At 37.3% G+C, this 27,940-nt stretch overlaps 1 protein-coding gene across 6 annotated transcripts; it reads right to left on the reverse strand.

Annotated features, from left to right (window-relative positions):
• Positions 1-967: 967 nt before the first annotated feature.
• Positions 968-22,854, reverse strand: BNIP2 (BCL2 interacting protein 2). 6 transcript variants are annotated; one of them, XM_082447045.1, is made up of 14 exons: positions 22,471-22,854; positions 17,614-17,661; positions 15,911-16,017; positions 14,712-14,779; positions 14,056-14,232; positions 11,998-12,174; positions 8,372-8,474; positions 7,568-7,699; positions 6,347-6,433; positions 6,131-6,229; positions 5,367-5,402; positions 2,694-2,741; positions 1,589-1,627; positions 968-1,226 (listed from the first exon to the last, which is right to left on the reverse strand). In XM_082447045.1, exons 1-14 carry the CDS (start codon positions 22,669-22,671, stop codon positions 1,100-1,102), a joined length of 1,449 nt encoding a protein of 482 aa, XP_082303171.1. In that variant the 5' UTR covers positions 22,672-22,854; the 3' UTR covers positions 968-1,099. The 6 variants fall into 6 exon arrangements, with proteins under 6 accessions (XP_082303171.1, XP_082303174.1, XP_082303172.1 ...); XM_082447050.1 differs by having other exon boundaries at positions 1,057-1,226; positions 1,560-1,627; positions 22,471-22,848; XM_082447048.1 differs by lacking the exon at positions 17,614-17,661 and having other exon boundaries at positions 22,471-22,851.
• Positions 22,855-27,940: the final 5,086 nt, after the last annotated feature.

Raw genomic sequence — 27,940 nt, forward strand, 5'->3', positions numbered from 1 at the left:
CAGCACTTCCCTTAACAAGGACACATTCAGTGGAATCTTAGCTAACTCATTATCCCTTTATAGTTTTCTTTCTCTTACTTCCTTGTTTTGTTATCTTCCTTTCCAGGTCCTGCTAGGCCCTACTTGGAATCATATTTCTTTATACTCCCCCCACCCCCAGTTAAAGACTATTAAGCTTAAACTGTGGGATCAATATAGTGTCTTCCCTTGGTGCTAATAAGGAATATGACCAAGCAGAACACAATCAGATTACTTTATAAGAGAAACTTTTGACTAAAAAGAGGCACTCAGAAGCCAAACACAACAAAAAATAGTGGCGTAAGCATCAAATTAAACAAGTTAGAACCATGATCCCAGCAGAAAGATAAAATAACACAATTATATGTACTTTCACCTCAATCTGTAATGGAAAATTAAAACTGAATGATATGGGGAAAATGTCACATAGCTAGTAATTACAAATAACAAGTTTAATAAATGCTTTTCCTCTGACCTACTTATGATCTTAAGTCTCATAGCTATGAAACATTACGGGGCATGTCGTTATACCAGATTTCATCAAGGTATAGGTTAGAACAGGTATGCTTTTATATCTAGTGATTCACAGCACATCCCTTTGGTTATATCCCAAATGTTATCACTGTTCCCTCTAAATTTTAATGTTCTGATAGAATATAGGTTACCTCTACTTTAAAAAAAATATGTAGGAAAATGCACCACTTTTGCAACGAGTTGTATCTATAATCAGGGACAATGCTTGCAAATGCAAAAGTCAATAAACAGTAACGTGTTGAAACTGAAGAACTGGGTACTTAATGTGGAGGAAAGCCACCTATTTAAAAAGCTCAAAAAAAAAAAAAAAAAAGCTCAGCCAGGTTTGACTGAGACCCAAATTTATAGCTGAAAGACTACTTTTACTGATGAAAGGTCACTTAAAGCACTCTACAAATATAGACTCTAATCACAATTAAATTCAATATGATCTTTTATTCGTAAATTCAGAAGGAATGCCTAAACTGTTAGTTTGCTTTTTGAACACAAAGTATTTCTAAGATCTGAGCAAGCAATAATGGTTTTAGCTTTACTGACTATAATGACATTAGTTCAGGATTTGCCTACAGCAGCTGGATCCAAGTGAAGTCAGGAGGCTGCTGAGGAAAGTCTCGTCCTGGGAATCCTCCAGCATCTGCCATAATTGGACTTGGGTTACTGTGTCAAGTTTATAACTGAGGAGGACAAAAAGTAAAGGAAATTCTCTTTTGTAATAGAAAACTTTACACTAAAAACAGCAATGATAAAAGCCAGTCTAGGATAGAATAAATCCTAGAGGTTTAGCTCCTGCACCTCAATTTTACTACTCTTTTGTAAATTACCTTATAAGAAGGGCTGGAGTGTGGTGTGACCCTTAAATTAGGCAGGTACTAAGTTTACCAAATGTATACGTCACACAAGTATATGACACAGTATTAGACCAACCTGTTGTTTTTGGATGATTTTGTGGGTAATTAAGTTCTATCTGGGGCATAAATACAATTTCAATGTAGAGTCAAGGTACTTACCAAATTAAACAAGGAGTTTATATGCTTACCCCAAACGCGAAACACCGTAATATGATGATGCCCTAAGACTTAACAAAATAACTTAATTTACAGTACTGTCAACATAATTCAACAGAAAATGGGAAAACACACCTTATCTGACTGGGTCAAACACCTGATATGAAACTATTTTGGTAAAGTGCCCACATTGAAAGTAGTTAAAAAAGCAGCCCCTATTTTCTAAAGAAAAGTAGTGACAGTGAATAACTCATCACATTCTCTGAATATTACACTGCACTCACACAAATTCAGGAGAGTGATACCCTGGACACACAGCTTATTTCACATTAGTGAACAAACCTAAAATTTTTATGAAGTTCTGACTTTTGGCCAGAAGATAAAATGTCTGATATATACATATATACAAACCCCAATTCTTAACCTCTTAAGTTCTCTAATTCTAAAAATGGCTTTTTGACTTGTCTTTATGTTTAAAAAAAAAGTGTGCAATACACTTGTATTTGTGTCTGAATTAAGAAATAAATGTTAAGTGAGAAAAAAACTCAGAATGGTACTAATCTATTTAGATTATGTACATGACCTTTGGATATTCATGAGGACCAGTTTAACTGTCCCTCACCTTATGAGCATATTTTCTAAGTGACCCAGGAAGTGTATTTAACCATTTACAAAAACAAAAATTTTAACATGCATTTTACAAAATCATGGTCTTATTTACCTGCATATTCTTCCATAAGAAAGGTATACATTAAAAAATATTGCTCAAAAACATAAAAATATATATTATCTCTTTCCTTTTCCATTTAGGCATATAAATATTTTACTGAAGAAAATGCATCATTTAATAAACAAATGCAAAAACTGCTTTATATAAAGTGTGGTTCTCTGCTATTTAGCAATATAAAATATAAAATGATTACAATATAATTAGCTAGTAAAGAGCTAAATTCGAGAGATCTGCAAACCAGTACAGCAGTGAACAGTCCCTTATACAAAAGTCCATTAAGAAAAAGTCAAGTCAGTTTTGTAACAGGTTACATAAAAATCAGGACCAATAAATGCATTATAAATGCAAAAAAGCACTGCTTCATCAGCACATTCTTCAGTCGTGTTTGGACTAGATGCCAAACTTACTGTTCACTTTTCGGTTCATCTTGTTTTCCATTAAGCTCTTGATCAACTCTGTTTAATGAAAACCAATATAGATAATAAGGTATCAGCAAATGAACAATTCTCTTTCTAAAAATAATGGCTAATTTTACCATAGATTATTGTTCTGTTAAAATCAAAGCTTTGCAAAGAAGCAGACATAGTAAAAAGGTTACCAAACATTTTCCCAATCAGGAAAGATAATTTTTAAAGGCAAGAGGACACTGGCAAGAATGTGACTATTGTTTTTTTTAAAAGATTATAAGATACTTTATATACAAATGCACATAAACTTTATTAAAAGTTCAAATTACAACAGGCATATTAAAATGTTGAACTGTAGCATGGCTGAGGCAGGGAGCAAAGTGATCTGAGTGGCAGGAAAAATAATTCCCTCAAAAATGATTTTGTTAACTGAAATATTTAAATGCCACTAATGCCATCAACTGATCAACTCTTAAGTTCAGTGGTAAAAGTACGTATTTATGGATGCCATAATTATTCTCCGAAATTTATTGGTACACTTAGAATGTGAATACTTTTTATTTATCTTGATAGTAAGAAGCCACAGAATTTAATAATCAGAAGTATCTAGATGTAGATTAAAAATATGACTGGATCAGGAGTGGGATCCATAGAGATCACATCAAAATTTAGGCAAGTGGGGATTAGAAGAATTATGTAATTACCACACAAAAATTATAGACAACCCTTCACAGATAATGTACAACAATCTCTTACTATTATATTTGTATATTTATATTTGTAGTAGTTTTATATTTGTAGTAGTTTGAATCACTGATGGAGGAGAGTTTAAAACAACTCGGTATGATATACGAAGATACTTTTCATACTTGTTTCCATTACTACAATCACCTGAACATTAGTGAGTCAGACCTAAAAGCCTTGGCCTGTGGTAAAGCCAGATTAACAACATTTTAAAATATTTTTTATATTGGTAACAAAAATTTGAAAGGTACATATTCTTGATAAGGCATGCAAAACACATCAATCTTTTCAACATCTGAAATATCGGTATGAACTAAATTCATAATCACTTTATTTTTAAACTCTGTTCAAATATTTTAACAATCAACATCTACCTGGCTACACTTGCACTGAGTTATTTGAAACAAACATCTAAAACATTTAAAACTGCTATATTTCAGCACACTCAGTTTTGAATCCTTATCACCAGTACTCATAGAAATTTCACCTTGGGTAATAAGCTCCCCCATGCAGTTTCTGTTAACTTGGTTTTAAAAACATGCCCTTCTATTTTGAAAACTTGAGTGTTACCTTTTTCAAGCTGACAAGGATTTATTATTTTTCAAGGCTAAAGAAACTTTGTACAAAAACTTAGAAGTGCCTAAAAGATATATGTAATGATTCTATTTAAGATTAAATGAAAGTAAAAAAAAAAATCAAGATAAAATAATATTGGTAGGTTTCAAACAATACATTCAAATAAAAAGTACAATTCTACTTTTTTTCTGATGCCTAAGTTACTTAACTAAGAATTTTGTAAAAAGGCACAACATAGCAGATTTCATCAACAAAGGCAATTCATTTTGAAATCCATGAAGCAGCTGGCTTCAAAATATTCTACAATTACAGACTACATTTTAAACTTCAGCCACTTGTCTGGCAAATTCACACCAATGTCTTGAGAGGAACGAGAAATTAGCAAGATCTAAAATCACTGTCCTTATCTCTATCTTAAAATGTTTAGCTGCAAAGTGTCACATAGAAATGTAAAGCTATGACTCTATCACATGGTCAACTGAATTCTTGTTCATCAACAGAGCCAAAATGTGTTCAAAGTTAAGAATATTCCAGCTCCAGTTCCTTACAATGGTCCAAATGATAACTACATACAATCTCTCACCTTAACTCTTATGAGACTGTATCAATCTGTTTTGCTAATTTAATTGTTAATATTTTAAAAATCCATTAACAAGTTAGAGCTAAATCCTATACTTTTCTAAATTACTATATAAAATGGTAACTATTTTATACACTTGCCTTTCATCTTCTATGCCAAGATATTAACAGATGACAGTTTGTTATGCTCAAAGCAGAAGTATTCAAAATTAAATTAAAGATGGAAAGCAGAGTGTTTAACTATTAAATGGTACATTGAACTTTTAGGTATTTTATCACATGTAGAATTTGACTAGTTAGCAGGCCATTTAAGCATACAAGAAAATCAATGTTGGTTAGCCAAAGAATATGTGCATTGCAAATATAATCATCAGCCCCAGGGGGGGAAACTGATACATTAAAAAAGTGCATAAATATTTCAAAAGCACAAGTTAGAGATTTAAAGTATGGTGAAACTGGTAAGGTATTATAAATAATTGGTTTTCCAAATAGTATTCTTAGGAATTTACTGTCAGTATTTATACCAAAAGCAGGGAGGAGGAGGTGTGGTCTTTATTTTGTAATTGGCATTATTATGGTGTTAAAACAGAGTGAATCCAAGCCATACTCAGCATCAGGAAATTTGGATTCACTCTATATTTGAATCCTGGGGTATATTTATATTTACAAATGCTATTATCTTTGTCTACGAGCTAACCAACCAATAAGGAAGAGTTAGTCTGTGCAATGCAAATGGACTAGTCTAGATGCAACCCAGTCAAGGTGTGCATATACCTTTTCTGTTTCTTTTTTAACTTTTCTTCTTCATACCTTGGTAGGGAAGAGTTATTTTAGTAAACATACATGTTATGAATGAACAAAAACTCAAAAAAAGGCACTAAAAATAAACTCAAAAGTTTGCAGGCAAAACCAAAAATATTTAACATACTATACAGGAAGTCAGAACTGACTTAAGAAATGTGGTTTTGACACATTCAACAGACTAAAACCTCACATTAATAGAACAAAGAAACATTTTTCTATATTATAGCACTGTGATACTCAAGTATTTATGTTAACAGTCTTCTACCAATTCCTTTTAGAAGTTAGATAAGTGAATTTGGTAAACAGAACAAACTCCAGCCACTGGAAAGTATTAAGGTTAGAATGATATAAATATTTTACTTCCCTAATAATATTATTTGATGCCATGACGAGCTTACTCAAATTTGGAGACCAGCATGTTCAAGCCTGGAGAACGTTCTTTAGTACTAACCAATCAAGAAACCATCTCTTAAGACTGTAACTATCTTTAAAAATATAAACGAACCAAACCAGAAACAATTCCTCCTACTCAACTGATAGCTTGAAGAAAATGGTGACTTATGGGGAAAGTGCTGGAAAGTGTCTTCTTCCCTCTTTTCTTTGTTATAAAAACAAGAGCAGTTATAAAATAATTATAATATATGAAGGGAGAAAGAATGGGTACTGAAATATTTACCTCTTGCACATCAAAATATAAAGATCCAATACAATTAAAGAAATGAAACAAAACATACTGTTTTATGCATTCTGGTATTCCAACATATTCCATGGGGACAAGTTCCGCTAGTTCTGCCAAATTAAAGACGTATCTAATTTTTTGGCTGAATTTTGAGCTATGGAAGGAAATAAAGATAATTACCTTAATATTTCTGACCAACAGAACTGACAAGAAATTCATACAAGGAGTCTGTGGGGGTTTTCTTTAGAGTCAATGGTTCTCAGAAAATTACCTAATAAATGGTCTTGTAACAGCCAGAAGTGTTCTGATAAACCAAGAGGGATGTACAATGATTAGAGACTTTAGGTTTTTCCGTAACCTGGAGTTTAAAAAAAAAAGAAAAATGTAAAAGTTCTACAAATTCTAATGCTAGAAGAAAAGCTAAGACATCAGTAAGTATGTGCAAGTCTATACAAAAAATTGAAGAAATCCTCATTCAAGAGTTGTCATTTGGATATGATATTCCTAAAGACAACAAAAAGATAACAAACAAAACAAAAGAAAATGCACTCCTGAATTCCAATGGTCCTTCCCACTGCCACGAAATGAACTGTACTTCATTTGCCTAAATTTACGTCCACAGTGTAGCCTGTTATTAAATGTCTCCTAGTATACATTCACTTGTCTTCAAGACTGTCAACCAGGGGTAGAAGCCAATACTGAATATAAAAGTAAGCTCTTTTCATTTTTCAGGATGGAGGGGAAACTGTTATTAATTTCTTCAACACCATGAAAGGCACTGGGCAGGCAGAAAGGTGAGAGGAGAGATCACCACAGGAACAGGCAACATGAATCAGATCTAATGTATTCTTATGGAGTCTAAAATTTTGATTAAAAGTTAAAAGCATTATCCTAGGCAACTTAAAATGATGAAATAAAAACTGCTGTTTTTATCATCATATTTCACACTTACAGTGATGACTAAGTATTTAAAAAAAAAAAAAATCACAAGAACCAGCCAATGTCATGTTCAGGTATGAAGAGAAACCTGTTACTGGATCTGAGTTGATTAACCTAGTTTGAATTAGCTGTGGTCAAATCAAACCAAATAGAGGATCAAAATTCCTTCCATTAGCATGGATGACTACCTCCAAGGAGAAGACATTTCTAGAACTCATTCCAAAGAAAGATTACAGCTAAATAAGCATCTTAAGTAACAAAATATACTAAGCACTATAAATGAGGCAAAATCCAGAATGTAATAAAATAGGAAATGTACTAAATTCTCCATCCTTTCCCAAAATGTAAATTATAGGAAAATGTTTGATGTGGTACAAAGAAGAAATAAAGAGCTATTTTATAAGTTTGAAAATAGAAACTTGTTACGAAATTAATAAATGTAATTTCTGAGGAAATACATGGTAACTTTAAGTGGCAACAGAAAATAAAATTTAATCTAATAAGGACATAATAAACATTATTCAGACTAGCTTTCCACTTGCATTTACAATACCTTCTATCAATTTGTTGATAGCATTTCCTGAGCCATCCCAGACTGGGCATTTTTCTTCGAGTTGTTGCACCATTTAAATAAACGATCATGTAGTTTTCTGCTACTAACAGCTCCAAAGTGCCAATAACGTACCTGTAAAAATAAAGTCTTAGAAACAATGCTATGCAGAACCAAACCAGGTTATCCAAATAACGCAATTCCCTTCCCTCCCCTTCAGTAAGAGCAAAAATTTAAAACAGCATTAGTTGGTATTATGGTTATTTAAAGAAAAAAAGTTCTTCTCTTTTAGAAATACATCTTGAAATGTTTATAAATGATATGATGTCTGGGATTTGCTTCAAAATTATGCCATGGGGGAAGTATTTGTGGGAATAAAGTATAAACTGATAATTGTGGAACTGGGTGATTGTTACACAAAGATTTAATATACTTCTCTCTGCCTTTGTATATGTTTGAAATTTTCCCCAATAAAGCACTTAATGCGTCCTCAAGTGTAAAATGAAGTTGGAACACATAATCTGTAATATCTCTTCCAGTTTTAAAATGACAATTCTTCTGTTGAGTTGGAAAATGGATAGTTTTTATAATGCCAAGGGATAGACTTAAGGAATCAGAACTAGGATTACTTATATTGGGTTGGCCAAAAAGTTCCCTCAGGTTTTTCTGTAAGATCTTATGGAAAAACCTGAATGAACTTTTTGGCCAACCCAATAATTTCTACCCAGCTAAATAAAGTTCCCTTCCTTAAACTGGAGATCTAATGTACTCAATTCTGTCCAAACATTTTTGTGATGATCTACTTACTTAAAGAGATTGTCCATCAGGTATCTATAGTTAGGTTGACCACTTTCAGGCATAAAACAGACAGCAAACACAACAATGGCATTTAATCCATCCCCATAATATCCTGAAAAAGAAACCAGCATGATTATACTCTGAAGATTTTTCAGGGGATATCATTTATAGTTGATAAATTATAGTGGTGTATGTTCCACACATTTCTGAATCAAAAAGTATGTTTTTTTTTTTGTTCTGACCCTGTATAGTCTTTAAATCCTCTCTTCTCAAAAACAGAACAATAAAATTTAAAGAGGAAAGAGTAGGCATAAAAACCAGAAACCCACTTAAATTAGCATACTCAGAAAGCTGCCTTATTTTAGCAAGTAGATAGATAATCCAACCAGATACAACACATCTGCAATAAAACATTCTTATGCAACTTCTGCTTAAAATAGTTGCTCTTTAAAAAAGTTTTACATTCAATGATATCTAGCATTTTGCAGCTTTTAGAGTATTAAATAGTAAGAAAAGATTATGTCTGACATAAGTCTAAGTGAACAAAAACAGCACTAAAATATATGTTTTAATTACAATCTCTAAAATATAAATGTTTTAATTCTCATACAGATATTAAGCTGTAACCCGCAACAAATACTTCTGCTTTAACTTTCATTCCTATTGTTTACAAATATGCACTAAAAAGGAACATTTCAAGTACATTAGAATATTCACTACCTTTTTTAATCCCTTAGTCACAAAACACCTTGTGGTAACTCAATAGGATAAAATGGCCCTAATTATTTTCTCCTAAAAAAATAAAGTGCTATTTCTCAAAAATATTAGGTTTAAACCATGAGGCAGGTCTCACAACTTGCTTCCAATGAACTAGAGGAATTAATACATGTCTGTGGACTTCGTGATCCATATTATCCTGTTTTCTTCACTGAGTAAGACTAAATTAGGCAGAATAATGTAACTGCAAATATTCAAGAGATTTGCTTTCAGATGAATGAAGACTACAGAAATAAGCAGAATGCATTTGGCAGTGAGTAAATTAAGCAGAAATGACTATGTGAAAAAACCTATCTGCTTGACCTATGTGGCCCCCTGTCCTGAATTAGGAGGATTTCAGGTGGTATGACATGCTCTAAAGAGTTGTATTTTGACTACCACTAACATTCTGGTGCTATCTACCCAGTGACTATGTAAACTTCTACATACAAGACAGTCAGACTGATAGATGTTATAATTGCACTTCATAACTCTTCCTATCTGACTTGTAAATTTCTTAAGGAACAAAGCCTTATTTTTATATATTCCATAAATACGAAAAGTGGGTGTTCCAAAAAAATGTGGAATGAACTAATTCTCTACTTTGTGGTAAAGCTAAATGATTTGTTCAGGGTTTTAAGGCAAATTAAGATTCATATTTTAAAGGGCCAGGTTGTATTTATAAGCACTAAAGAGTATAACAACGTTCACAGGGGACTTCCCTGGTGGCGCAGTGGTTAAGAATCCGCCTGCCAATGCAGGGAACACGGGTTTGATCCCTGGTCCTGGAAGATCCCACATGCCGCGGAGCAACTAAGCCGGTGCGCCGCAACTACTGGGCCTGCGCTCTAGAGCCCACGAGCCGCAACTACTGAAGCCCCCGTGCCTAGAGCCCGTGCTCCACAACAAGAGAAGCCACCACAGCGAAAAGCCTGTGCACTGTAACGAAGAGTAGCCCCCACTCGCCGCAACTAGAGAAAGCCTGCGTGCAGCAACGAAAGAAACCCGCCTGCAGCCCAACACGGCTCCCCCCGCCAAAAACAAATGAATGGCAAAGAAAAAAAAAAAATGTTCATAATAGCTCAAACTGGAAAAAAACTCACATGGCCATCAAAATAGTGATGGATAAGCAAACCGGCAGTAACAAGAAATGAACTATGGATACATGCAACAACATGGATAAATGTCAAAATCATTATGCTGAGTGAAAGCAGACAAGAGTGTAAACTATGATTCCAGTTACATGAAATTCGTTAACAAGCAAAACTAATCATGGGGTAGGCATTAGAATAGTGGTTACTGGAGAGAGGGTATTCATTGAGAGGGAGAACCAGAGAATTTTCTGGGGCAATGAAAATGTTCTGTCTGTCTGGGGGTGTAGATTATAAGTATATATGGTTATATGGGCATTCATCAAAATTCAGTGAACTGTACACTTAAGATTAGAGCATTTCTTGTGAAATAAGTCAGACAGAAGAATGACAAATACTGTATGTCACTTGCATCTGAAATCTAAAATAGCTGAACTCACAGAAACCGAGACTAAAATGGTGGTTACCAGGGGCTGGGGGTAAAGGGGAGATGTTGGTCAAAGTACAAACTTCGAGTTAGAAGATGAATAATTTCTGGGGACTAATGTACCACATAGTGACTATAGTTAACAATACTGTATTATGTACTTGAAAGCTGCTAAAAGAGTAGACTAGACCTTAAATGTTCCCACCACAAAAAAGAAATGGTAATTATGTGATGTGATACAGGTGTTAGCAAATGCTACGGTAGCAATCACTCGCAGTATATAATGTATCAGGGACTTTCCTGATGGTCCACTGGTTAAGAATCCGCCTTCCAGGGACCTCCCTGGTGGTCCAGTGGTAAAGAATCCGCCTTACAATCCAGGGGACTCGGGTTTGATCCCTGGTCAGTGAACTAGGATCCCACATGCTGCGGGGCAACCTGCGTGCCTCAACTAGAGAGTCTGCGTGCCGCAAACTACAGAGCCCACGTGCTCTGGAACCTGTGCGTCACAACTACAGAGCCCGGGCGCCCTGGAGCCTGTGCACCACAACTAGAGAAGAGAAAACCCGCACGCCACTGCTAGAGAGACGCCCATGCACTGCAAAGAATGATCCCGCGTGCCACAACTAAGACCCAATGCAGCCAAAAATAAATAATAAATAAATCTTTTTTTAAAAAAAAAGAAAGAAAGAAAAAGAAAAAAAAGAAGCCACCTTCCAACGCAGGGGACGCATTTTCGATCCCTGGTTGGGGAATTAAGATCCCACATGCCGTGGGGCAACCAAGCCTGCGCGCTCTGAAGCCCACATGCCACAACTACTGAGCCCGAGGGCCACAACTAAAGAGAAGCCTGCATTGCAAAGAAAGAGCCCACGTGCTGCAAGTAAGACCCGAGGCAGCCAAATAAATAAATAAATATTAAAATTAAAAAATATATAATGTATCAAATCAACATATTTTACATCTTAAACTTATACACTGTGTCAGTTTTATCTCAATGAAGGTGGAAAAAAAAGGAATATGCAAATGCTACAAAAAAAGGATTAGAGTAGTTCACTGTATATAAATTATAAATGGATAAAAAAGGGAGAAAGTCCCAGTTTAGCGGTGTCTAGGGATAAGGGTGGAGGGAGACAGTTTTCACTGTACACTCTTACACCTTTTGAACTTACTGTATGCACGTGTTAACAATTTTTAAATGTTGGCTTTAGCCTTTTACTTCAAACCTGTTACATTTCTAAAAGGACATGATGTTTATTATGCTTTCAAAATTATGTAATATCTCAAAGGAGAGATTCTCTTAAGCATTCAGATTTCTGATATTGTATTAAATAATCTAAAAAATCTTTGGTAACCGTTACCTCCATGGCTGATAACTTTTTTATAGGGTTCAATTGCTTTCATATCAACCCTGTGGTCCTGTTCTCCAATTCTGAACATACGCCAGCGTCGTCCATCTTCTTTTTCCTCTGCTGCTGTATATTCAGTAATTGAGCCTTTCCTAATAACTTCAGTAGTCTTGGGTTTCGGAAGATCATCTGTCAAAATAAAAGGTTTTTGAATCACAGATTGTTATTTATAAAATAAAAATCAAATTACATGTTAACCACTTTACTATCTAATTAGATTGTTCAGAGAATTTATTTATTATACCTTCTGTGGAATTTTATTTATTCATTTTTTAACTTTTTATTTTATATTGGAGTATAGTTGATTAACAATGTTGTGATAGTTTCAGGTGTACAGCAAAGTGATTTAGTTATACATATACATGTATCTATTCTTTTTCAAATTCTTTTTCCATTTAGGTTGTTACATAATATTGGGCAGAGTTCCCCGTATGTGGAATTTTAAATATTTCTTCCGTAATAGAGGAAAAGGCTTATTCTTGATATACGGCCATTTTGTTTTTGGAAATCATGGTTCTTTAAGTTTTTTTGAATTGCTTAATTCAGAAAGGACCTAATCGCAGTACAACGTACATCCACAAATTCAGAAACAATAATTCATACAGCCATCAAAATCTTAGTACACTGGCCCTACAATGCCTTTCCAGATTTTATTTATAACACTGTCCTTGACAGACAGTTACCACTATAGGTTACTTAGAGCAACTCTCTGGGAGCCAATGTTTTTTGTTGTTGAGCACATAAATTATTCCCCAAACATTATAATACCAGATAGAAAGTGGTTAACGAGTCAATGATTATTTATCATTTGATCAGTCTTATAAAGCAGAAGATTATTGATAATATTCTGAAGTGTACATGCAAAAGTCTATTTTAAATTGACATTAGTCCAAGCACAAGCACCAATGATTAGGTATAATTTACATTTTAAGATTGCACTTTAGCTGATTTTTAATGAAGCAATGATTTTCGAAATTTTAGTATCACAGTCCTTACCAGAAGACGGGAGACGGGGGGAAGGGGAAACCTACTGTATGTTAGTTGTTTGTTTCCAAGACAAAGCTGTTAACGGAAAATATCCTTCCAGGAAATGACTACAGCAGCATTAAAGAAAGAAGAGACAAAACACATAGGCAGAAAACTATTTCAGTATCTTTATAAGATATTGCTTATTACCGGATTGCATATTGAACCAGTGAAACAGGGAAGAAAAAAGGAATAAAAGATAACAGCACATTAAGGACCTTACTCTACTGCAGAAAACATACCTAGTGACAAACACTGCTTTGAAATAAAAATCACTTTAAAGATGAACTAAACATATATAAATTATTAACAACTATAAAGATACTGTAGACAGCAATTATCTAATTAAAGAAAGCATGCAAAGCAAAACACATGCCAATTCCTTTCGATTCCAAATAACTAATGATAAAGAATGTAAGGGTGGAGCCTAGGAGAATACATTAATTCAAGGTAGTTGTTTACAAAGTGCAGTACTATCAGTCAAACCTATTTAAAAAAAAAAATCACCCTCAAAAAAAACCACTCCCTTCAGAACTCCCTCTCTGCAAATTCTTAAGTACTTCTAGCACACTCCCAAAAGCATACATTTCTTCAGCTTTTCTTCTTAGTTATCTACTGAATAAAAGAACATGCCATAATTATCAAGCAATATTGGGAGCAACATGGAAAAACATAAGTTTACAGCATTGGGCAATTAAGAAAAAAATAGAGCCACATGTGTAATCTACTATAAACAGTTTTGAAAGCCATCATATTCGGTGTTTAGCCGAATTTCATATCTTTGCAATAAATATATGAACTTTAGAAAGTATAACATTTCAACAAAATCCCTTAGCCATTGATTTTTTCAACAAAATCCCTTAGCTGGTTTCATGATCAAGTTTTAAGTTTTTCCAATTATCCTAATATGAAAATGCCACTATGTATGTATATAAACACGAACATTCATTAATAAAGGTCAGGTAAAAATAATGAAACACTTACCTTCCCACTCAAATTCATTACTGTCCTCCGATGGTGTATCTAAGTCATCTAAGTCAATCTCCCCACTTTCATCCAAATCATCTGACAACACAGAGCCATCACTAGGATCCAGGGTTAGGCTAATGTCAGGAGCCATTAGTTTCTTTCTCACTTTATTGCCATTAACTTCTAGTGGGCCTGGAATGGGTTAAAAAAAAAAAAAGTGAAAGATATATTTAGAAAAAATGCTTAGATGTATAAACTGAACAAGAGAAAAACTTTAATCACTTTATTCTTGAGAAAATAACATTAATTAAACACAATTCCAAAGCACTTATTTACAAACTTTGGATTTTGATCACTATTGCTTCTGTATCACAGCAAGATGACACATCCCAGCAAGGACATGCCTTTTTAAATAACAGAAGCAGACCTTATAGTCACCTTTTACTATTAAAAACGATCTCCTCTCATCCCGTTATGGTTGAAATTTCTAAAACCCAAAGGTATGTTTCTAAAAAGTATTCCAAAGCAATCCAAAAACGCTTTCCTAAACATTCAAATTACCCTTTGGCACCCTGTGATGGAACAAAAACTGAGTATATTTTTTATCTTGACAAAGAAATGTGTCCAAAAATAGCACAGTTAAAGTCTATCACTAAGTGTCAAGTTCTTACCAGGCTGACTCTCTGGTCCAGTTACAGCTAATATATCTGCTTCAATACTATCATCTTCCGGTAAAGGTCTAGAACACACAGACACAATTTTTAACCCAGAAATTAAAAAAAAATTTTTTTGAAGTTCAAAGATCTATTAAAATAGCTTATAGAAACAATTATGTGGAAAACTGAATAAACCAATGTTTCTTAAGGTTTAGTAATTTACAAACCACTGTTAAAGAAAATTTTCAGACTGTCTGAATTGACTTACACATTTACATAAGCAACACATAAAAGTAGATATATACTCCTTATGTAACTGCTCTTAAATACAACTACACAACAAATTAAAAAATCATTAATCTACAAAACAAATATATTTCAAATGCATGAATTTAATGTGATGCATGATACAATGTATAATGAAGCTGAACTGGCACTCACAATGGGAATATGGTAATGATGATTACATATTTTGAGCTCTGCATTTCTTTATTACTATGATCATGCTATGCTATGCAATGGCTCAGTACTCTCACCAGCTGTCCATATTCCAACTGCTAAGGAACCTTCTTATGCACTGGGATGCTCTTCTGACCAAGATGGCACGGAAGCATCACTTAAATATAAAGTCTGCCTTTGCTCTTTTTCTCTTAACCCAACTGGTGCCAATACAATTGTAAACACAAATGCAAATGTGTCAAGGTAGCTCGCCAGATAATCTAGAAAGCCCTTCCTTGTTTACTTAACAAGCTTTTTTTAAAAATAAAAGCATACAATTTAACAATTCCTATAGACTTCTAAAGACCATCTTCCCCTAGAAACCCCTCAGACTCTATTACTAGTATTAAATGAATACTTTGCAACACTGGGTTTCTTTAAGAAGCCCAATATTCATTTAGTAAGTCAGCAGTCCCCAACCTTTTCGGCACCAGGGACCGGTTCTGTGGAAGACAATTCTTCCACAGACAGAGGGGGCGGTGGGCGGGGATGGTTCAGGCGGGAATGCGAGCGATGGAGCGGCATTGAAGCGGCAGACGAAGCTTCACTCACTCGCCCTCTGCTCACCTCCTGCTGTGCGGCCGGGTTCCTAACAGGCCACAGACCGGCAGTGGTCCGCGGCCTGGGGGTTGGGGACCCCTGTAGTAAGTGACATCTCAATAAAGAAACTGTGAAGTTTTGTTTTAAATTTGTTTTCATTTAAAAGCATTGCTCACATTGGAAAATCTTCATCTTGCCATTCTTCCTTAAGTTCAACACCTTCCATCCTCAGCCTGGACTCTATGTCAACTACAAGCTCCTGATAATCCAGCGAGCCAAGGTCCTGTAAAAAAAAGAAAAAAAAATTTATAGGCTTATTTTTCACTTCATCTGCTGAAAAGATGCAGTAATCTTATACCTTAGTTCATACTTCCACACTGATCATGAAATAAATTTAGTGGGTTGCAACTACAAGTTTTTTCCCCCAAGAATTAGAACAGAAAACACAGTGTATATATTCTAGTAATTACTGTTTGTAATAAGGGTATTGTGCAGTGAAGTACTTGCTTCCATTTGCATATATGCATGTGTGCCCCAGGACACGGTTTAAAATTTATTAGGTACTGCGTATTATGTAAAAGCAATTTGCGGGATGGGGGACACAAATAATAAAAGTAAATAAATATATGCTCTATTCTAGACCCATAATTAAATTTTCTGTCCTTTGGAGAGAGGTTAATCCTGGAAACTGAACACTAGGTAAACAGCATTTACACTCGCTTGATTCAGCAGAGTCCAAGTGGTGTGCTGTCTCTTATATTACTTCTCTATAGTTCCAATGCCATAATTCCTGAGCCACTTAAAGAAGGCTATTCAGTACCTGTCCAGTAAATGAATTATGCTATGTTCTGATTTGCTTCATATCTATAACAAGCTTTTCTCATGTAGTTTAGCATGAGTTTTCACACACTGAATTTAGTGAATATTTCTATTCACACAACTCCATGTTTTAACTTAGTTTCAGTTTTTCCAAGGAAGGATGTGGGTGCCACTATCCTCAGTTTACAAAATGAAGGATCTAGAGTTTGGTATAGTTGATGGAATAAGAAATACAGGTTTAAGTATATGATTTAAGAAGTCATTAAGATCAACTGGTTAACAGTGCAACAAAAATCGTGACAACTTTAGGGGGCAAGAGGTATAAACGGAATATTTAGTTCACTTACATTACAGTAAGCCAATAGATGTCTAAAGTTATCTTTTAAAAAAGAAGTAAAACATAGATGTCTTAAGAGATAGAAAGTATTACTAGTTATCACTAGCAGTTTTAAAACAAAGTTAAAAGTGGTTGACACCAGTGGAAGAAGAAAGAAGGTGGGATGGGGAGAATGATGCTATTCATGGTAAATCCTTCTAAATTATTTAACTTCTAAAACCATGTATGTATAACTTGTGGTCATATTTTATGGTTGCCTTACCTGCTGTGTCATTACAACATTCAAAAGATACACAAAGTTGTACCAAAAAACCATTATGTTCTAGAACAACAACAACAACAAAATTACATTGGAAATTTTCTAAAGTGTTAGATTTCACATAATAAACTAAATTCATATCTCTGCCAAGACTGGGAGGCTCTTTTCCCAGTTTGAATTCTTACTTATGCTCAAGAGATTTCAAACATTCTCAAAAGATCTAAATTTTTGAGGAACCACTTGCAAATAGAAAAAAGCAAATGCTGTCTTTTCTTCACCAACATGTTTGCTGGGAAAAGTCAGTTAATTTATACATAGGAGTAAGGCATTTTTAATTCTCTGGGAAAAACTGAGCCAGGCAATTTTGAGAAATGAACGGAAAACACACTTAAAATATAATAATCTTGACTTATTTAGCAGTTTCTCTGTTTCTGATACATAACCTATTAAGTAATCTGACACACCTTCAAGGACCACTTCATAGACTGTTCTCTGACAGCAACTCTTACTCTCTGTAGAGAGGAAAACAAACAAAAAAGGGATACCTACTTTAACAAATAATTTTCTATTTAGAACACAGAATTATTAGAAAAGACCCCCAAATTATGACCAATAAAACCCAAATACTTAATACTTACTACTCTAGAATTCATGTTCAAGTGAGACCACAGCATTCTATTACTAAAGGTTGAAAACTGACAGTCTATTCCAACTTTTATAACTGTTTTTCTTTTTTGGCTGCGTTGGGTCTTCATTCCTGCGCACGGGCTTTCTCCAGCTGCGGCGAGCGGGGGCTACTCTTCATTGAGGTGCGCGGGCTTCAGGAGTTGTGGCTCACGGGCTCTAGAGCACAGGCTCAGTACTTGTGGCGCACGGGCTTGGTTACTGCACGGCATGTGGGATCTTCCCAGACCAGGGATCGAACCCATGTCCCCTGCACTGGCAGGCGGATTCTTAACCACTGTGCCACCAGGGAAGTCCCTCAACTTTTAAATTCATTACACTTCTCAGTGTTTATTCAAATCTTTGATACTCACTATCAAGTGAATTAATGTTTTTTCCTAGATTTAATAATCAGAGCTTTCATTATTTAGTTTCACATTTTTACTGGGTGTTGGAAAAATATTAGGATGTTCTGAGTATTTTTTTCAAATACCCTACATACTCAGAAAAACATTTAATATTTCAAAAATATAAGCGGTGAATGGAAGTTGCTACCACTATACTCCCAACATATAGCACAGTGTCTGGCACGTAATGGGTCTTTAAACATTAGTTAAATTTAAAAGTAAGCATTTAATTGTAAGGTTTAACACTGAATAGTAAGCATTTGTTTTGCTCAACCTCTTAAGGTTTTTTTTCTAATTAAACTACATAAATAGGCTTCCTGTTAAGTTTTACCCCTCAAAAAGAGTAGTGAAAATATTTGGGGCAACCTACATACAAGCAGTGTCTATTTCTGTTGGTAAAATTATTCCTTGTTTGTAAGAGAAAATACATACCTTGTGAAATTCTAAAAGATAAACCATGTCTTTTAGCTGCTTTATCACTTGAACAAGTCAACCACGTGAAAATACTTCTCTAAACACCGACAGCCAGAGTCTGTCAGCTCATTTAGCTGATTCATTCCACTTTTACTTTAATATCATTGAGTCATGTGATGTTAATACACCCCAGCATATGGACATGGATATTTAGTTTGGGGATAATTAATTAAGCTAGTTAAATGAAACCTAGGAGGAGAGAGAAATACAGATTCACTCTTAACCATTTCATCACAAATTTTAGGGGAAAAGTACACTAGGTAAAGTTTAAACGACAGAGAGAGGACTGTTCGTAGAAGCACATTATCAGCAGCTGTAAGAACAGGAAACAAGAAAGGAGCAATATAAAAGCACAACTACTCTGAAGGAAATCAGGATACTGCTGATTCACAAGTTAATCGCGGCTGTTTCCCGTTTTTTGTTTATAGATTTGGTAAATCAGAATGGGGAAGTAATACTTTAAGATGCCAACTGTTAAAATAACCAAATGCAACAGGAATACCCTGATTTCTCAACAAATGTGTGGTAGTGGTGGGACATCAATATTTATGCCAGTTAGCAGTGGAGGTCACAGAGACGAATTCAAAACCAGCAGCTGACCTCAGTGAGGTGTGGTGGCGAATTCAACCAAGATGAAAATGGGGATTTCCCCATGCAGCCTAACAATATAAGCAAAAATTAAATATTAAGATCATATTTAGAACTGCCTGAATTATAACTTACAATTTTACATGACAACTTTATTATTATGTAGTTTAACCTAGATGCTGGAATAGGTGTTAATAACCAACATGTATGCTGAAATCAATCTGGCAAAAGGAAATGCTTAGGCAAGGCTTTCACATCCCCATTTAAAGGAAAGGGCTTCATTCTAAATATTTATGTTCACTTTTTCCTATGAAGCTGGCAATACTGGTAGCACTATGGGAAAATACTTTAGGCCAGCCTATGTGTTTAGGAAGGTCACCGAAACACCTGTAAAAATCCTATATGCTTGTCATTGCTTCCTTGAGAGCAGAGTCATGCAGGTTTTTAAGAATGAAATGACACAAAGATATCATATCGCCTCACACCTTCGAACGGCTATTATCAAAAAAACCAGAAATAACAAACGTTAGCGAGGATGTGGAGAAAAGGGAATCCTTGATGGGAATGTAAACTGGTGCAGCCACTATGGAAAACAGTTAAGGAGGTTCCTCAAAAAATTAGAAACAGAACTCCCATATGATCCAGCAATTCCACTTCTGGGTATTTATAGGAAGAAAATGAAAACGCTAACTGGAAAAGATATCTGTACCCTCACATTCACAGCAGCATTATTTACAATAACCAAGATATGCAAGCAACCTAAGTGTCCATTGATGAACACACACACACACACACACACACACACACACACACACACACACACGCAAGGAATATTATTCAGCTATTTAAAAAAAACTTTGCCATTTGCAACAACACGGATGGACCCTGAGGGCATTATGCTAAGTAACATAAGTCAGACAGAGAAAGATGAAGATTATATGATCTCACTTATGTGTAGAATCTTAAAAAAACCCAAAAAGACAGAAAAACCAAAACCCCCGAAACCAAGCTCATAGATACAGAGAACATACTGGTGGTTGCCAGAGGTCATGGGATGGGAGGTGGGTGAAATGGATGAAGGGGGTCAAAATGTACAAACTTCCAGCTATAAGATAAGTCAGTCCTGGAAATGTAATGTACAGCATAGTGACTATAGTTAATAAAACTGTATTAGATATATGCAAGTTGCTAAGAGAGTAAATATTAAAAGTCCTCATCACAAGAAAAAAAAATTTTGTAACTAAGTGTGGATGTTAAGTAGACTTATTGTGGTGATCATTTTGCAATATATTCAAATATCGAATCATGATGTTGTACACCTGAAACTAAAAAAAAGTCATGTCAATTATATATCTCAATTAAATGTGACACCCTATCATAAATGTTAACACAAAATTCAAGAGAAATTACAATAGTGCTGTTTCTCAAAATTGTGACGATAAAGCACAGGATAATTATGCCAACTATACAAGGTACATTACATTATCAGTATGCAGAATGTACTGGAAATGCTCTGAGACCTTTAAGAAGATTAAAGTCTAATAACTGATCTGTAACACTTTGCTGTGGAGTTACAAATACTGGATGTAACATAAAATTATAACTTTGGAATATTATTATCATCACATTATACTAGCACTCTGCTTTATAGGATGTAAGCTTCACATGGCATCTTTTGATCCACTATCAGCCAAGGTTAAATTATCGGATCTGGCTACATATACCTCCTTTCTTAGGTGCCTTTCTCCACCACTGCTCCTTCTACGAGCATTACACCAGAAGAAGGAAGAGAACTACTTTCCCAAAGAGTGCTTTTCCCCTTTACTAACCACTTGTTCATCCATCATCTCATGCGTCCCACCCAAAAATTTTCTGTCGTATAAAACATTGATGTTATTATCCCCATTTTATCTTATATATGAGGCAAATAACACTACATTCTGGTTTCCAGATTAGACCTAGACTGTTTCTAATACAGCACACTGTCTCCAGTTCACTGGCAACTTTCTACAGAATAAGCCTGCAATGCCAGATTTGGCTACACTTAGCTTCAAAGGTCCTGTAATGCCTAAAGACTACAATAGCACTGACTTATGATGATCCAGTTCAAGCCCCATGTTTGCAGAAGTGGACCTGTCATACTTCTGTCTAAACCCAATAATATTAGGCTGCAATAGAGGAGATCATGAACATCAAAAAGAGAGTGTGGAGAAAATGTAAAATGATAAGAACTAAGGAGAAGATATGCAAAATCATAAGAAAATAGTCTGTAGGGTAACTAGACACGGTAACTTCAGTTATAATTTTGAGGAAACAACACCCATTTACAAATTGCAGAAATTCTTATATAATTTTAGAGAAAGAATACGTTTAATTTTTAAAATTAAGTAATTAAGCATTAGGAGAAATAGCCTGATTTTTTTTTTAAAGTGAGAAAAAACCCCCAAAAAACAAAAACCCACCGAAACACAATCACACTTCATTAAACTAACTATATGGAAGGCGCTACGACTACCTGAATGACAAAAGCCGTGCTCTCAAAGAGCTGCCCAGAACAGGGAAGACCGAGGGGAAGTTTCAAAGCAACGTAACAGACCCAAATACATTTCTGATTTAATAGGAGTTGCTCTAGTAGATCTCCAGTGGTATCAAGAAACTCAAACCACTTTTGCCAGGTACGGAAGTAAAAGGAAGTGTCTGAATCCACGCAGGAACTGGGCTTTTCACATATGAAGGTCCATTAAAGCCCTGGTTACAAATGCCACTTCCGTGTCTATTCCCCGCGGGCATGGAGCACATTAGACGTCCAAGTTTCTTTGTTCTGCACCAGGACCAACGCTGGTGACAAATAAGGGACCAGCGTGGCCCAGTCACTGCCCCCAGAGCGGGGAATGTGCAGGGGAGCAGAGAAGAGGGCACCACCCCTACAAACGGAAAAGAGGTGGGAGAAGGGGGGACGCAAGGGTGGCAAAAAGCAAAGAAGCCTGGCCAAGGGCGGGGGCCTAAGCGAGGCGGGGATCCGGGAAGCGCCTCCGGGCAGTTTCCGCGGCGCCTCCTACAGCGGATACCGCTCTGGGCTTCCTCTGTCGGGCGGTCCGGGATAAGCGCCCCTCGGACGTCCCCCCCGTCCACCCCAAGACTGTTCCCAGCTCAGACCCGCCGTGCCCAGCCTTCCCGAGTCGCACTGACCCCGGAGGAACCCTTGGCCTCCTCGTCTTCTTCGCCCCTCCAGGCCGGCGACGTAGGGCTGACGGCCAGGTCGCAGAAGGTGGCGCCGAGCGGAGCCCGCTCCCCTCCGACGGTGAGACCCCGGCCCAGTCCCTCAGCCACAGCGGCAGCGGCAGCAGCCGACCCGGATGCAGAGAGCGGCTCCGGCGGAAGTGACAACATCCCGATCTTCTCCAGACGCCGCAGCTGTCGGAAGCCGAGGCGGAGCCGTGGCGTCTTCGGGAAGCCTCAGGGTCCCTCCTCCCGACCACACCCTCAGCCGTGGGGTGGGAGGGAGGGAGGGAGGAGCTAATGCCTGCGCAGGCGTCCGCGACTTGGCCCGCGGGGCTGTCAAGCGTTTCTGTCCGGCCGGCGACCTGTTACACACCCCTGCGGCCCTTGAGAGAGGCTACGGGCGCTTCCTCGCCCGGCGCAGGACCGCCGCCCTCGAGTCTCAAGGAGCCATTTTTATATTCTTTATGTTCGCTTTACTGATCTTTATGATAGTGCTATATAATAAAATGGATGCAAAAAGAGGAGGAAAGGGCTTCCCTGGTGGCGCAGTGGTTGGGAGTCTGCCTGCCAATGCAGGGGACGCGGGTTCGAGCCCTGGTCTGGGAAGATCCCACATGCCATGTAGCAACTGGGCCCGTGAGCCACAACTACTGAGCCTGCGCGTCTGGAGCCTGTGCTCCGCAACAAGAGAGGCTGCGACAGTGAGAGGCCCGCACACCGCGATGAAGAGTGGCCCCCACTTGCCGCAACTGGAGAAAGCCCTCGCACAGAAACGAAGACCCAACACAGCCATAAATAATAAAAATTAAAAAAAATAAAAATTATAAAAAAAAAAAAAGAGGAGGAAAAATATCTGATGTCTCACTGGGGAAGTTAACCTCAGAAGAATCCTTAGAGTTTGGTAAAATTGTCCCGGGAGAACAGCTTTATAACAGTGCTTCTCAAATTGTTACCAGAAAATTGGGTTCACCTCTTAGAGGGAGTTGAGCCAAAAGACAACCAAGGTAAAGATCAGGAGAAGGAAGGATTTATTACTGGCACCAAGTAAGGAGGAAGCTGGGGAATCTTTCCCAAAGCAGTGTCTGCCAAGCAGAGAACTTGGGGAAGTTTTAAGCTGAGGGTTCATGCACATTCATGAAGGGGCTTGAGCAGAGGAGACTGCGGCATAGAATTGGGGTAAAGGTTGACGGAGTCCAAGCTTTAGTTGGTTGAAGTCACTTGAGGCTGAGAAAAGGTCAACATCATCACCTCTTAGGTTCCAGTTGATCTGGTGGTTGAGTGCTTCAGGCTAATCTTCACCATTGAAACGGAGCTGGGAGTCTTCACAACTGATTTATTATCTTTGCTATTGTTTCTTCTCTTGCTGGATAACAGTCATTTGTTCTTTTGTTCCTTTAAGATCCTTATTACTGACACCCGTTCAATGGCAAGCATTGTGGCCAGGCTTGGATCACAAAATGGGTTAGGCCTAAAATGGCTTCTCTTATGTCAAAAAAGCTGATCTAGTTCTTTTTCTCCAGGGACCCTATCTGCTTACAAAAGTATATGTAGAGAACGATCAACTTATTATTTTTAAAAATTTCCAATTAGTTGTGAACCATGCTTTGGTAAGATAAAAAATATTAGAAACATTTCATCATTAGAATCAACAGCCATAAAATTACCTGCAAAATCGCCGTAAAGCTTCCTAAACACTTATTCTCAGTTTCTGTACTACCTGTCTCGCCGTGGACCAGTAACAAACAGTTCTCTGAAGGGCTCAGGTCGACGGGCCATATTTTGAGTAGCAACACTGCTCTACAGCTTCAAGGAACTAAGATTAGTTTGGAGAATGTAACGATCCCTCTTAAATCCCAAACACTAAATCCCTGGAAAGGCCCAGCAGTCAACTCTTTGTTAAGGCATTATGGAATGGTGGGGTTTGAGGGAACTGAAAAACTCAAAATTTTAAGTCATTGACCCAAAATGCAGCTCCCGGGTTTACACTGCTTTGGCAACATTTACTGCTGGCAGGGGGTTAAACTCTCTGTGTCTCATCTATAAAATGGGGAAAAAGTAATACCTACTTCATAGGATCTTTGTGAGATAAAGTCCTATGTATATTAGAACAGTGCATGGCATATTGGAATTATATATGTGTTAGGTATTATTATTTTCCTCCTATCAATTTTGTTAAGTAGCTGGCAGAGTGAACAAACAAAACTGATCAACTAATAAACAGAGGGTTTTTAAAATAAATTTATTTATTTTATTTATTTATTTTTGGCTGCATTGGGTCTTCGTTGTGCGCGGGCTTTCTCTAGTTGCGGCGAGTGGGGGCTACTATTCGCTGAGGTGCGCGGGCTTCTCATTGCGGTGGCTTCTCTTGTTTCGGAGCAGGGCTCTAGGCGTGCGGGCTTCAGTAGTTGTAGCATGCGGGCTCAGTAGTTGTGGCTCGCGGGCTCTAGAGTGCAGGTTTAGTAGTGGCACATGGGCTTAGCTGCTCCGTGGCACATAGGATCTTCCTGGACCAGGGCTTGAACCCATGTCCCCTGCACTGGCAAGCAGATTCTTAACCACTGCGCCACCAGGGAAGCCCTAATAAACAGAGCTTTAAACAACTTCTTGGGCCATGCCCCTAGACAACAATTTCATCTTCAGTTAGATTTTTCATAGTTCCATGTCCTGCAATGAGTAGTATTCTCCACAGGGTGGCAGAAAATCATTTGAAATCATACACAGTTATGTGGTTTTGCAATCTTTAGTTTCTTTTTCACTTCACTAACTTTATTGTTTAAATAAGTTTGGTCAGTATTTGCTTTGGTTTTGAGTAAGCCATTCTACTATTTGACTTTTTATCCCCATCTCATGAATTATCTATTCTTATTGCTGAAACATTAGAAACTCAGATAAGGCAAGAAGGGTAGTCACTATTATCACATTTATGTACATCCTTTCAGATTTTTGTATACATATAACTATAAAAATAGCATATATTTTATAAAAATAAAATAATTTACCTAACAGTTTAAATCTCATATTTTCTTTTCATTTAAAAATATATCCTGGGGACTTCCCTGGTGGTCCAGTGGTTAAGAATCCGCCTGTCAATGCAGGGGACACAGGTTCAAGCCCTGGTCTGGGAAGATCCCACATGCCACGGAGCAACTAAGCCTGTGTGCCACAACTACTGAGCCTGTGCTCTAGAGCCCGCGAGCCACAGCTACTGAGCCCGTGTGCCACAACTACTGAAACTCACGTGCCTAGAGCCCGTGCTCCACAACAAAGAGAAGCCAGTGCAATGAGAAGCCCGTGCGCAGCAACGAAGAGTAGCCCCCGCTCGCCGCAACTAGAGAAAGCCCGCGTGCAGCAATGAAGACCCAACACAGCCAAAAATAAATTAAAAAAAAAAAAGAATCCAGCTTGCAATGCAGGGACACCAGTTTGATCCCTGGTCAGGGAACTAAGATCCCACATGCCGCGGGGCAACTAAGCCCGCACGCTGCAACTACTGAGCCTGTGCTCCACAACTAGAGAGAAGCCCTGCACCGCAACAAAAGACCCTGCATGCCACAACAATGACCCAATGCAGCCAAAAAATAAATAAACAAATAAATATTTTAAAAAATATATCCTGAATTCCTTTTCAGGTCAATATGTATATTTCAACACCATAATTTTTATTATGGATAATTTATGTGCTAACAATTCCTTATTGAACATTTAGGTTGCTCAATTTTGGATACTCTATGCACTGTTAAAGACAACACTGCATGGAGTATCCAAAAGGTCAGAAACATAGGACTAACTTACTTTCAAACAATATACTAGTTATATTTTCAAATAATACGCTCAATATATTTTCCTTCAACTTTTAGGTGAAATACCTTGAAGCAATGGGTCCAATTATTAATCTGAAAGGAGAATAATAGACACTATTTTCCCTGTGTTTCCAAAATTTTGGACAACCTTTAGTGTATTGTTACAATCACTTGTTTTTCCTGTGTGGCTCCTTGAATAGGCAGATATTTAGACTCTTAAAAATTGGAAAATAGGGCTTCCCTGGTGGCGCAGTGGTTAAGAATCCACCTGCCAATGCAGGGGACACGGGTTCGAGCCCTGGTCTGGGAAGATCCCACATGCCGCAGAGCAGCTGGGCCCGTGAGCCACAATTACTGAGCCCGTGCGTCTGGAGCCTGTGCTCCGCAACAAGAGAGGCCGCGATAGTGAGAGGCCCGCGCACTGCGATGAAGAGTGGCCCCCACTTGCCACAACTGGAGAAAGCCCTCGCACAGAAACGAAGACCGAACACAGCCATAAATAAATAAATAAATAAAATTAAAAAAAAAAAATTGGAAAATAATTCAGAGGTGCCAACTAAAGAATGTTGCTAGACATGTGGTCCTACAAGGATTGAGTCATTAGCCATTGCAGTTGCTGACTTTTAACAGACTCTGAAAGGAGTTCAGGGCAGAGATCAGGAATGAGGCACTCTGTGCTAAAAAACTACAGAACAGGCCTTTAGATAATTAGATATTTTCAGGAGAAATTTTTTATGAACCTGGATTGTTGCATCTGCCCATACTTAGAAAAGCACTAAAACCTTTAAGATGTGTGTTCCTCGTGATTAGCAGCAAACTTCTCCCAAGATGTGTGCTTGGTTGCACATACCCCCTTTGCCAAAGTCACATGTATACTGACCTCCCCCTTTAAGTCTTTGGAGCAGTTTCTCAGAGCTATCTGAAAGGCTGTCTCCCAGGCTACAGTCTTCAGGAAGACACTGAATAAACTCTACTAGCAACTTTAACACTGTGAGTTTTTTTAAGTCCACAAAGGAAAAAAGTGTGTCTTCCAGACCCTAAGCAGAAAGTGATACATTTGGAAAGTGATACATTAGCTCAGAGCCACCATCAATCTTTTCCTTTGTGGTTTTTGGTTTTGGTGCTATGTTTAAACAGGCCCTCCTCACCCTAAAATTATACAAGTTAGTCATAGTTGTTTAGAGTTCATCTTTTTAAAAAATACGAACATTAAATCCAATTGGAATTTTGTACATATGCTTATGATATGAGGTAGGGAATCTGATTTTTGGTTTACTGACAAAATATTCCACCTAACATCATTTCTTAAATAATCCAGTAATTTTTTTTAACTTGACTAGGACTCAATCAAGTGAATGTTTACCTTCAAAGTTATCATCTAAGGCAATGGTCCCCAACCTTTTTGGCACCAGGGACTGGTTTTGTCGAAGACAATTTTTCCACAGACCGGGGTGGGGCGGGGATAGTTCAGGCGGTAATGAGAGCAATGGGGAGCGATGGGAAGCGGCAGATGAAGCTTCGCTTGCTCGCCTGCTACTCACCTCCTGCTGTATGGCCCGGTTCATAAGAGGCCGTGGACCGGTACTGGTCTGCGGCCCAGGGGTTGGGGACCCCTGATCTAAGGTTACCCACTTCGT

The sequence above is a fragment of the Balaenoptera physalus genome (genome assembly GCF_965194825.1).
Source record: "Balaenoptera physalus genome assembly, chromosome: 2".
Lineage (NCBI taxonomy): Eukaryota > Metazoa > Chordata > Mammalia > Artiodactyla > Balaenopteridae > Balaenoptera > Balaenoptera physalus.

Excerpts from the sequence above, each read along its gene's own strand:
- BNIP2 (XM_082447045.1), bottom strand. The coding sequence starts at position 22,671 with ATGTTGTCACTTCCGCCGGAGCCGCTCTCTGCATCCGGGTCGGCTGCT. Across the intron at positions 16,018-17,613 it reads CTATGAAGTGGTCCTTGAAG|GACCTTGGCTCGCTGGATTA; the intron begins GTGTGTCAGATT and ends TTTTTTTTACAG. Across the intron at positions 6,434-7,567 it reads TATCAACAAATTGATAGAAG|GTTACGGAAAAACCTAAAGT; the intron begins GTATTGTAAATG and ends TTTAAACTCCAG.